General features: G+C 45.6%; 1 protein-coding gene across 1 annotated transcript in view; it reads right to left on the reverse strand.

Moving 5' to 3' along the window:
• Positions 1-12,331, reverse strand: part of LOXHD1 (lipoxygenase homology PLAT domains 1) — a 134,087-nt gene that overhangs the window by 77,439 nt on the left and 44,317 nt on the right. The window contains exons 12-14 of the mRNA XM_075840641.1: positions 8,635-8,795; positions 7,862-7,938; positions 5,745-5,941 (exon numbers count right to left, since the gene is read on the reverse strand). Coding sequence (XP_075696756.1) covers positions 5,745-5,941; positions 7,862-7,938; positions 8,635-8,795 — 435 coding nt within the window. The remainder of the gene's footprint in view (positions 1-5,744; positions 5,942-7,861; positions 7,939-8,634; positions 8,796-12,331) is intronic.

Here is a 12,331-nt window from a genome sequence, read left to right on the forward strand (position 1 = left end):
GAGTCAGGTAGCAGCGGGGTAGGATTAGGGGATTGATCGGTGGTGCGGGGGTTATTGGGTAGTTTGCAGTAATTACTGGAGCGGGGGTGTTGGGATTCTGCAGGGTTTGGAGGGTGAGCCAGTGGTACCGGGCGTGCAGGTGGTTTGTGACGTGGGTGTGGCTGTGTCAGTTCAGATGGAAAAGGATGGGGAGGTGGATCGGATGCGGTTGGATGATAGGGCCAAGGGGGAGGTGTATGTGTGTTTTGAGGGGCAGTTCGGGACTCATTTAAAATCAGAACTCAAAGAAAAGATCTGGAAGGATGAGTATGTGGAGATCTTCTTGCTTCTCCCCTAGGAGAAGTTCAATTTGGATAAGCCCAAGCGGATTGAAAGTAAAAAGGAGGAGGAAAAACGGAGGTATAGGCTGATACCTCAGATGTTTCCTAATTGGTTGCAGGCGTTTGCCATCTTGGCGAATGTGATTGGGGAGAAGGGGCCGGATAATTTCTCGGGCCTTTTTTGTTATATGGACGCCATTAGGGAAGCTTACAGGGTGTATGGGGGTATGACGTGGCTTCGGTATGATGAGCAGTTCCGGCAACGGAAGGCAGTCCGCCTGACTATACGGTGGGAGCAGAAGGATATCGGGTTATGGTTCAGGGTTATGGCGCCTGTGCGTTTTGGGAAGGAGTCCTTTCCAGGGGCTAGTCGGGGGGTCCGGCCAGTTTAGTCAGCAGAGGGCTGGGGGCCAATCTGGGAATAACGCAGGTGGAAAGTTTGGCCTGTGTTGGCAATTTAATGAGGGGCAGTGTAAGTTTGGAGCAGGGTGAAAATTTAAGCACTCCTGTTCGGTCTGTAGTGGAGCGTCCCATGGAGCAGCGAGATGTTTTAAGAAAGGAAAGGGGAGAGGTAGCGCAGCAGGCAGCCATGGTAGCGACGCCGGTGAAGTTGGGAGAGATGCTGCCGTATCTAAATAGATTCCCGGATAGGGAGAAGGCGATTTTGTTAGAGGAGGGGTTTCGAGTCGGTTTCCGGATCCCTCCCCCTTCTCATGTCGTCCCCTTTTCGTTACGGAATTTGAAATCTGCACGGGACTACCCGGCGGTTGTGTCTGAAAAATTGGGTAAGGAGGTGCGGCTGGGGAGAATGGCGGGTCCTTTTTTGTCCCCTCCTTTTGTTGACACGGTAGTTTCTCCATTTGGTATCGTGCCTAAAAAAGAGCCTAATAAGTTTCGGTTAATACATCATTTGTCGCATCCGCGGTGGGGTTCGGTTAATTATGGTATAGATCCAGCACTTTGTTCGGTTGTTTATACGTCCTTTGACGCGGCGATTGAGTGGGTTAGGCAGTATGGTAGGGGAGCTCTCATGGCAAAAACGGACGTGGAGTCGGCTTTTCATTTGCTTCCAGTGCATTCCGAAAGTGTTTTGCTGTTGGGTTGTTACTGGGAGGGTTCGTATTTTGTGGACAGTTGTCTTCTGATGGGCTGCTCTACTTCATGCTCCTATTTTTAAGCCTTCAGTTCATTCTTGGAATGGGTGATTCAGGAGGTGGCGGGAGTTGCCTCTGTCATCCATTACTTGGATGATTTCCTGTGTGTAAGGTCGGCGGGCTCACCTGTTTGCGGGAATTTGTTGGGAACGGCGGAGTTGGTGGCAGGTCGTTTTGGAGTGCCCCTTGCGCCAGATAAAACGGAGAGTACAAGGTAGGTCCTGGTGTTTTTGGGAATCACAATTGATTCAGAGAGGATGGAATGCAGGCTCCCCCAGGAGAAATTGTAGGATTTGAAGTTGTTGGTGGGACGGGCGTGCCTCATGAGAAAGATTAAGTTGCAGGACTTGCAATCTCTCCTGGGGAAGCTTAACTTCGCTTGTCGCATTATGCCTTATGGGAAGGGTTTTCTGTAGAAGATTGGCGAGGGCTACGGCGGGAGTGAAGGCCCCACATCATTTTATTCGGTTGGGGGAGGAACACCGGGAGGATTTGAGAGTGTGGAGTGATTTCCTGGGGCAGTATAATGGGAGGTCAATCATCATGGCCCCGGTGGTGGAGAATGTGGATTGGGAATTGTTCACGGATGCTTCGGGGAGCGTGGGCTTCGGGGCCTAAATGGCTGGGTAAGTGGGTGGAGGTAGGTTTGGTACGTAACTTGGCATTTTTGGAGGTGTTCCCTATTGTGTTGGCGGTGACTATTTGGGGAGGCAGGTTTAGGAATAAGAAGGTGCGTTTTCATTGTGATAACATGGGGTTGGTGATGGCAATTAATTATGTTTCGGCGTCATCTCCCCCTGTTGTTTGTTTGTTACGGCATTTGGTCCTTCTTTATCTATCATTGAATGCTTGGGTTACGGCTGTTCACGTCCCAGGGGTGGATAACTCAATTGCGGATTCTCTTTCTCGCCTGCAGTGGGAGCGGTTTCAGGGAGTTAGTCCCGGAGGCAGACGCGATTGGGCTATCATGCCCTCAGCACTTGTGGGTGGGAGCTGGTCTAGAAGCAGCGAATTGTCTGATCCGGTCTTCATTGGCTCCGGGGACGTGGATCGTTTATGAGACGGCCTGGCGTGAATGGGAGACTTGACTGGATGTGTTGGATGTAGTGATTTCTTATGAGGATCAAGTAGTGGCGATGTTGGCATTTTTGGGTCATGTGTCTGCTGCGGGCTGGTTGGTGGCGAAGGTCAATTCATTCAAAAATAATTTTTGGTAGGCCAGGCCATAAGGGGGTTCCGTCGGGGCGGATGGCGCCTGATAGGCAGCGCCCAGTGTCGTTTGGGTTTTTAGAAAAATTGGGGATGGCGGCGAAGGTGGTGTGCATGTCAGTGTATGAATCTGTCCTCTTTCAGTTGGCATTTTCTTGGGCCTTTTTTGGTGCGTTGCGGGTGGGGGAGTTGGTGTCACCCAATGGGGTGCGGCCCGGGGGGTTGTTGCTGGATGATGTGGTGCACTTGGGGGATCGGGTGGAGTTTTGGATTAGTCGTTCCAAAACGGATCAGAGTGGGAGGGGGCGGCAAGTGGTGTTGAAGGAGGTGATGGGCGCGGTTATGTGTCCGGTTCGTTTGTTGGGGGCTTATTTCGGGTATGGCCGGTGTAGGGGTGGGCCTTTGTTGTGTCATGCATATGGTAGGTTTCTGTCGAGGTATCAATTCACCATGGTGTTCTGAAAATGTTTGTCCTGCGTAGGTTTGGATGAGACGGCATTTGCGCCACACTCGTTTTGGACAGGGGCTGCCACAGAGGCGGTTAGGTGGGGTCTTGGGCCTGATGCAGTGCGGAGTATAGGGAGGTGGGCGTCCCAGCATTTCCGGCTGTATGTTCGTCCCCATCTTGTTTGAGTGTAAGGGTGGGGGGTGCTGACTAGTTAAGGGGTGTTATGTTTCATGAGGGGGGGCGGGGTAATGCTGCGGTGTTCTTCTTAAGTGTCTGTATTAACTGTGCTGAATTTTTCTTTCAGATCCCTCCCCGTCTCTGGTTTGGATTTTTGAACATTCCTATGCCCATTGGGGTGCGTTGCGGGCCAACGTTCGTCCGGACAGGTGGCAGCTGGGGTTTTCCAGGGAGACGGCCATCGTGCGCTGGCTTGGTTTTCGTGGTATGTCTTGGGGGAGGGTTCTGCCGGAGTTCCATCGCTGTGTGATGTGTTGGAGCTACATATTGAAGGGAATGACCTGGGGGTACGGGCGTTTCGGGAGTTGATATGGGACGTGAAGTATGATCTGCGGTTGTGGGCGTTTTTTCCTCGGGTAATGGTAGTTTGGTCGGAGATGGTGCATCGGCAGAGGTGGAGATCCGTCAGGTCGGTGGGTGGTATTAACAGGGCTTGTGTGAAAGTGAACAGGGCTGTGTCTGCTTTTGTGGTGCGGAATGGTGGAGTATTTGTGAGGCATTATGACTTCGAGGATGGTACGGGGAATTATTGGTTGGCTGATGGTGTGCATTTGACTGCGGTGGGCATTGATTTGTGGGCTTTGCGGATTCAGGAGGGAATCGAACGTGCCATTTTGTTGAGGGGGAACTTGCATACTTGAGGTGGTCAAGGTATGCTCGTTTTGGGGTGTCCTTGGAGTTGGTTAAAAATGTTGGGGGAGGGATTCATATTGGTGATGGTCCCTCCCAGATTATACATGGTGGGGATCTGGTTTATATGGGCTCTTGCTGGGTGGGGTCCCGGGGAGAAAAATAGAAATGCTTTAGCCATCTGCGGTTCGCATGGTGCCCCTAAACCTGGTGCAGGACGGCTGGGGGTAAAAATACAGATATGGGCAGAATGTCGTCAGATCCTTCTTATTAGCTCCAAGGACCTTCCCAATTTTCCATATTGAGGGGTATGGTTTTCACGTGAATGAAGTTTGGATGGGGGTTTGCGTGGAAAGGTTATTAATTTATGGTTATTTATTTGGTATTTTGTTGATGATATTTATTAATGCGTTGTTTTTCTGTTTTGTTAATAAAATGGCTGCTGTGGCCAATTCATGCCAGCTCTAAGTCTCAGTGTCATCATTTGGTGGAAGAAAGGTAAAGGGGTAGCTTAAAGGAGTTGGGACTGTCACACGCAGTTATTGTTTTAAGGGTTACGAAACCGTACTCTGTTTATCCCACGGTAAAGTTAAACAGCGGCAGCAAAGATGAGTACATTGTGAGGATTCAAATGTTCATCCACCTCCATATTCCTATGACAAGACTGAACTACAAAGCACAGGGCAGGAAGTGTTTTCTGGGTACAATGGATTAGAGGAGCTGCAGCTTGTAACTTCAATCAATGATTTCTCTGCATAGGAAAGAGATAATGAAAAATGGTCTCCCCATCTTTGGTAGAGTATTGTTAAAGGGAATGTGTCACTAGAAAAAAATATATATTTTTTTTGTTAAACTGTTAGTATATAAATGATTACACATTGTTCTAATTTTTTACATTTTTTTCACAAATCAGGAAATATTATAAATTAGATTCTAACTGATAACATTTCCATGTGCTGGTCACTAGAGGGAGCAATTCCCAAAATTGCAGCAATGGCATGTGGTAAAGCAAACTCATTGCTTTATGCTGCAAAATTGGAGAAGACACACTCGCTCTAGTGTCCTCCAACAATCCACCCTCCTTTATCCTGGCTAGTGCCAAGAGAAAGGAGGGGTTGAATGTTCAAACCTCCTACACTGTGTGCTGCCATTTTTTGAACGAATGCACAGTGTAGGAGGATTAGATACAGTGGTAATCAGACAGTTTAACACGAACATACACACACATCACATACACAAACATAACTTACCTGCTCCTGCCGCCGCCACTTTCGCTGCCGCTGTCGCCGCTCCCTCCGCTCCTAGTGCTTGCTTCTGAACATATGGACGGAAGCCGCGACCGGAAGTAGTCATCTTACTGTCCGGCCGCGGCTTCTGGTCCACATAAAAATGGCGCCGGATGTCGCTCTGCCGAAGACCTTCCTTTTGGACTGTGTGGGAGCGGCGCATGCGCCGTTCCCACACAGACAGTGTACACTATAGTGAATGGAACGGCTCCCGTTCGCATTCTCTATGGGGATGTATGTGCCATATTCCCTCTCTGTATGTGTCGTTATTCGACACATACAGAGATTAAAAAAAAAATGGCAGCCCCCATAGACAAATAAAAGAAAGAAAAAAGTACAACACAAAAACACAAATAAATAAAATTAATTTTAATGACATAATAAAAGCAATAACATATAAAAAAAATATTTTTCGTGACACCTTCCCTTTAAGGGGCTTTTATATAATGCTTTCTCTTACCTTCCCAATGTCTATAGTGTTTATAGTGAAGCTGTCCACCCGTCCTCTCTCAAAGTTGTCAGCTAAGTCGTTGTCAGAGACAAGAAGGAACTGCTTGTTAGTGTCTCCTTTCTCTCCATACAGCTTGACAAAGACTCTGGAATCAGAGCTGGCACCACTAACATCTCCTGTTTTAATGTGGAAGTGGTAACTTATACCTACAGGAGGCGAAAAGAAGTTACAAAGAAAATCAAGGAATCTCCAGGATCTAAAAAGTAGGATATCAGAATCAATTAAACAACAAGGGACTTACCAGTCAATAACAGCTTTTCTATGAATAAATGACAAAGACGTAGCTATAGGTGAATAAGAAGTATAGATGTGTACACCCTTACTTTTGCTTGAATTTGGTTAAATACTCCAATTTATCATGAAACAAATGCAATACAATATCACGATATGCTAGCAAAACTGTTCACAGGCTGCTACTCACATCACAACCACTGGGTGGCCACCTATAGCATAGACATCTTGTGACAGAGTATCGCAAAATCATGGTCATCTCGCACCACACATAGGATATGTTGAGATAAGAGGAAAGGTAAGGAAGGACACATCTGCAGACGTCAGATTTGGGCCCCTGTGAGACCTCTGACACATGGGAAATCACCCATTTTAAAAACGGCACTTGGAAGGTGAAAGATCCTGTTATTGATTTTGTATTAGGACCCAGGAGCTTCAAGTTACACCTCTAGTTATTCAAGCAGTTTTCACGAATATACACAGTATTACGATTAACATCTCTCCTACTTGGACTGTGTATGGTCCTAAATCAAAACACTTATAGCAGGCAGAAAATATGTTACAGTGATGCTCCACCATTCTTTGTAATATACTGTATATTTATTACCTTTTGTCATTTTAATTTTTTTTGTTTCTTTTCTTTGTGTAGTAAAAAAAAAATTGTTGCTCCCTGGAAAATGTCAACAAGCAAGATAACTGCTATTGACAGATCCTGTTATGGCTTGTGTGAATATTTAGGACAGCTTGGCTCATTGTCCAGTGGACATCCAACAAGTCTGATCGGAAGATTGATACCTGCATAATGTTAACGTAGTCGTGCTGTGAGGGATATTAAAGGAGCTCAAAAGGTTGATATCAGTCACAACTCTATGTACTAGTATGTAAATGATTTTGGAGGTCCTCATAACTGGTAATATGTTACATAGACTAGTAATCATAGGGGCAAGTATTTTTCTTGACTTTCTTCCAGGCCCTTTTACACGAGCCAATGATTGGCCAAACGAGCGTTCATATGTGGGCGACAATCCGCTAATAAACGAGAAAACGCCCATTCATTGGCTGATCTGCTCGTTTATGCGGCCAATAAAATGGTCGCTAGTTAGCTGCACCCTGTGTAAACAGGGAGATGTACTGCCGACATGATGGAAATATATCGGGACGATCGTAGTAAGGATCTTTCGTCCACATACATTAACGATGATTGCTCCTTGTGAAAAGAGTCAACGGGCGCCGATCAATTAAATGTCTTGTTGATCGGTGCCTATTTTCACGGCCTATATCGGGCCATGTAAAATGACCCTTCAGTTATCTGATTGAAAAATACTACAGTCAGCCTCTCCTCAGCCTGATAACAGGATACAATAGAGTGAATTTACAGCACAATAAATAGAGATAATAATTTAGGAGCTTACCCCCCCCCCCCTTTAGACATTTATGTCAGATCCACAGGGGTTCCACCTATCAGACAGGACTGTTTCCGTAGCTCTCAAATACTAATGGAAAGAGCTATGCACTTGTAAGTCAATGTCCCCATTTGGTCTCCTATATATGACAGCCTTGATTTGCAGGACAGTATCAGGGGACTAGTGCTCTCCTAATTGGTGATTCTCCGAGAGGTGGGACCCCAGCTGTCAGACATTTATAATATTTACTGTGGACATGCCATAAAGTAAGTAAAGTAGGAAAGGCCTTTTAAGCACTCAAGATGCTTACTAGAGACACTAAACTATAGCAGATACATCAACAGCAGCTTATTGATGGTTTACAGTGTAAAAACTGTCAAAAAGTAGTTAAAATACCAAAATGATAAAGAAAGCTATAATTAATGATCTTACTTCTCAGATTCTGCGAATCTCCTATTGGGACCAGCTCTCGAATTATGTGACCATCGTCCTCATTTCTATCAAACCACCTGTTCAGCAAACACACATATTATAACAGTACATCACATAATATTAAGATGACAACACGTATCTACAGTAGAATCATGGCTGAAGCAGAGGACTGGGCACCATAGCAATAATATGGCTTCCTTCAAGAACTGTCTCATGCCACCTCCATATGAGAGATGGGAAGCTGTATCTTAACATTTACATGTTTTCAGCCCATATAGAGAATGGAGCCAAAAAGAGCTTGGGGCCACACCTTCCAGGGCCCCATAGCAGCCTCAAGGTATTCTTCTATGTTACATACCCAAATATAGAGTAAAAGCAGAATGAGAAAGTCTCCACTTTTTATCTGAATTCGTTTTTATGGCCCCATATTTTTTTCCTTTAACTGCAGTCACCAGGTGGTGCCACCTAATATTATTCAATACATGAACTAATGAAGTTTCACTGATCAACCAACAATATCAGGGTCAGATTGACCATCTGGCAAAACTGGTCAGACACGAAAACGCAGTAAAGGTGCTCTTGCCAAGCCACTGCAGATGAGCACCACCCACACTGGCACAGTGGATGGGGAGAACAAAGAGCCTACTGTGACCCAGACTGAAGTAGAGCCAACCCTGAATAACATTATAACTCACAATTCATATATTATTTACAAGAGGTTTGGTATGTATTATTAGTGCTTTGTACTATTTTATTAGCTTTTTTGGTCCTACCTGTTACAAGGAAACTCAATTGCTTCTGTCTCAGGTTTTCCTTCTTCCCTCACTACCACCTTGTCCATGTACCACCCGCAGCCTCCTCCTTTCCCATCATGCCCAATGCGGACCCTCCTCACTTGCTTCAGAGTCACAGCCTCAATGATGAACTCATCTGCCTGGAGATAAGAGAAGGTTCTTGGTACTGCTTCAATACATAAAAAGAGATGAGGATTGAGGCAGCTGCAGCTTACCAGGAACTATGGCACCAAGCCACCTAAGCCAAAAACGCCATCCATGCTGGTACTGCTAATGCCCACATTTAAATGAGACACATGTCCCCTTACACAGCTGAAGATTTTCTACAATGTATTACTCTAGGAAATTATATGTGGAGGTAGGGCCCACCGTCCATGTGGTGAGGTGAGCATCCCGCCTCAGGCGACAGCCTGCTGTTTCTCTGAGGGGGCAGCGGCGCCACTGAAACCTAACTGCCGCCACACCCTCCTACACTATAATTGCATCTGCGTCTATAGGACGCAGATACAACTGGTAGCGTTGACAGGGTAAAGAACATTAGTTCCTTACCCTGCCATTCAGCGCCTTTCAACGATGCAAGCGGAACAATGACGCAATCTCGCCGCTTGCATCATTAAAAGGCCCTGCCATACAGCGCCATTCAATTACGCAAGCGGCACAATGAGATAATTGCGCCGCTTGCGTCGTTCAGCTCCAGTAGACTTGGTCAAGAGAAACCAGGCCTGCGTTGCTAGAGGATGGCGCGGGAATGGGATCAGGTGAGTATGTAATTAATTTTTATTTTTTTAGTTAACAGTGTGATTGGCATCATATACAGGGGGCTCTATCTACAGGGGGGCTTTATCTACAGGGGGCTGTATATGGGCACTATCTTCAAGTGGATCTATGGGGGCCAATATCTATGTAGGGCACTATCTCCAGATGGGCTTTATAGGGGCACTATCTACTGGAAGCTCTATCTACAGAGGGCTCTATAGGGGAGCAGTATCTACAAGAGGCTCTATGGGGGCACTATCTACAGGAGGGTCTATAGGGGGCACTACGTGTGGGGGATACTGGCTCTATGTGGGGCACTCTATACGGGGGTCCTATCTGGGGCACTGTCTACAGGGAGCTCTATGAGGGGCACTGTCTCCTGGGAGCTCTATGAGAGGCACTGTCTCCTGGGAGCTCTATGAGGAGCACTGTCTCCTGGGAGCTCTATGAGGGGCACTATCTATAGGGGGCCCTATGAGTGGAACTATCTATAGGGGGCTCTGTGAGAAGGCACTATCAACAGGGGCCTTGTGAGGGGGCACTATCTACAGGGGGCTCTATGAGGGGGTACTATCTACATGTGGCTATATGAGGGGGCACTATTTACAGGGGGCACTATCTATAGGGGGCACTGTGTGTGTGTGTGTGTGTGTGTGTGTGTGTGTGTGTGAGCTTTTTTATAATCAGGGACACAGTGTATGGCGCTATTATATTTAGGGGCGTAGTGTGTGGCACCATGAGAATTTTATCTTCATTTATAGGTGTGGAAATGTTTGAAAAGTGAGAAGCTGAAGACATCTGAGCGGCAAACTCCAGAAATGGGCCATGACCCAGAGAAGTCGTCATGAGCTCTGGACCGGATGGAGAAGAGAAGAGAAAAAGAACGACTCCAATCTGAGAAGACGTCACCTATGAGTCACTCAATAGAAATGTTTATTCTGCCTCTAATCAGTACTGAAGTCACTGTTTGATCTGCAGCGAGATGATGGGTGGTATGATTTTTTTTTGTAAAGAAGCAACTCCCAGCATATCCTTACCATTGTTGGGGCCATGCTGGGAGCTGTAGTTTTACGCTGTACAAACCTATATGGCAGGAGTTACATTGAATTTGAAAATGATCTCTGAACTGAACTGTATTTGTGCTCGTACTGTATTTATGTCCTGGGCTTGTGTCTGGTTCTGTGTTTATGTACTGAGTTGGTTCTGGAGCTATATATATGTACCGAGCTTGGTTCTGGTGCTGTATTTATGTACTGAGCTTTATTCTGGTTCTGTATTTAAGTACGGAGCTTGGTTCTAGTGCTGTATTTATGTGCATAGCTTTGTTCTTGTGCCGTATATATGTCAGAGCTTTCTTCTGGTGCTGTAATTATATAGGATATATTTATAATAACCAAATTGTAGAGCAGATGGAATTGTTGCAAATCATTTGTTTATTTAATGGGAACCTGTCAGGTAGTTTTGTCCCCTTGAACCGCCACTATGCGGTAATATATGACCTGACAATATTTCCAAACATTCCCCTGTATGTTTTTTACAGACGCAGCAAAATCTATAAAATCAACTATTAAAAATAGAGCACACTATATGCTAATTATTCTAGAAAGGTTCATGGGGAGGTGCCGCTATCCTGAAGAGTCACACAGTCCTGCCTCCAAAACCACCTTTCCATGATTGATTGACATATTCCTGGCTGTTCTACATCACTACTAGTCTCCTCCAACTTTCTCGGATGCGCCATTGCCTTGTTTTCTCTGGGTAGAAGTTGGAGGAGGCTGCTAGTGATGTAGAACAGCCAGGGGGGATGTCAATCAAGATCTGGGGGGCGCCATATAAATTTTTGCCTCAGGCAGCCGAAACCCGAAACGCTAGAATCGGCCCTGTGTGCAGGGGTGAGCACAAAAGGAATAGGAAATCTCTTAGCTGGTAATAATGAAAACTTGGTGTTCAGTGTGTTATGGCTTATTCACATGAACAGGATAATTGACTATGCGATGGTCTATTTTTTTACACCCGTCACAGCTGCATTAAAATGAATGTACTTCTATGGGGCTATTCACACTGACGTTTCTTTTAACGGACCGCGTGATCGGCCCGTGAAAAAATAGGACACGTCCTATTTTTGCCAGTTTTCACGGATACCTCAATAGAATCAAGTCTATGAGGGATCTGTGAAATCGGTTCCCACATGGAGGCAACTCGACCATTAAAAAACTGCAATTTTTCACAGTCGATTTGACACCCGTTTGTGTGACTAAACCCTTACCTATAACGACAGGAAATGATTCAATAATATAGCACATAAAGGAGCCGACATCGAAATCAATAATGTGCTATTAAACTCCACTTCTGAAAAACAGTTTACAACATTTCACAATTAAATCTTTCTTTTCCATTCATGTCTAAAGCTATATGCAGAATTCTGCTGGATTCCTGTTACAAGAGAGCAGTGCATTGTGGGTGCCAAAATGACAGCTACACAGAGCTAAGCAGTTATGTCACATGACTGACAGCGGGGTAGAGCTAAACTGCTGCCTGTTTCTAAGGGCAACCGACAGAGTTTTGAAAGCAGCAATAGATGTGTATGGAGAGAAAGAGATCTAGATGAATTTGTCATTCTACTGTTTTTTTGTGAACCTCTATTTTTTAAATTCATGTCCTAATATTATATTTGTCACAGTTATGGGCAGGGGAGAACAGAACATCAAAGCTCCATAGAAATATGTGGAATATAGTGGCCATTTAGTGCCTATAGCCCCCCAAAAAAAACAGTTAACCTCACTTACCTCCTCCTTCCTGTGTTGACAGAGCTCTTCTGCATTGTTCAGGAGAGTGATGCTGTCCTCTACTTGGAGAGCAGGGTAAAGCTAGTAATGTCTCATTGGCATAACTAGTTGCACTGCATAACATAGTTCAGAAG

This window comes from Rhinoderma darwinii, chromosome 1 (genome assembly GCF_050947455.1).
Source record: "Rhinoderma darwinii isolate aRhiDar2 chromosome 1, aRhiDar2.hap1, whole genome shotgun sequence".
Lineage (NCBI taxonomy): Eukaryota > Metazoa > Chordata > Amphibia > Anura > Rhinodermatidae > Rhinoderma > Rhinoderma darwinii.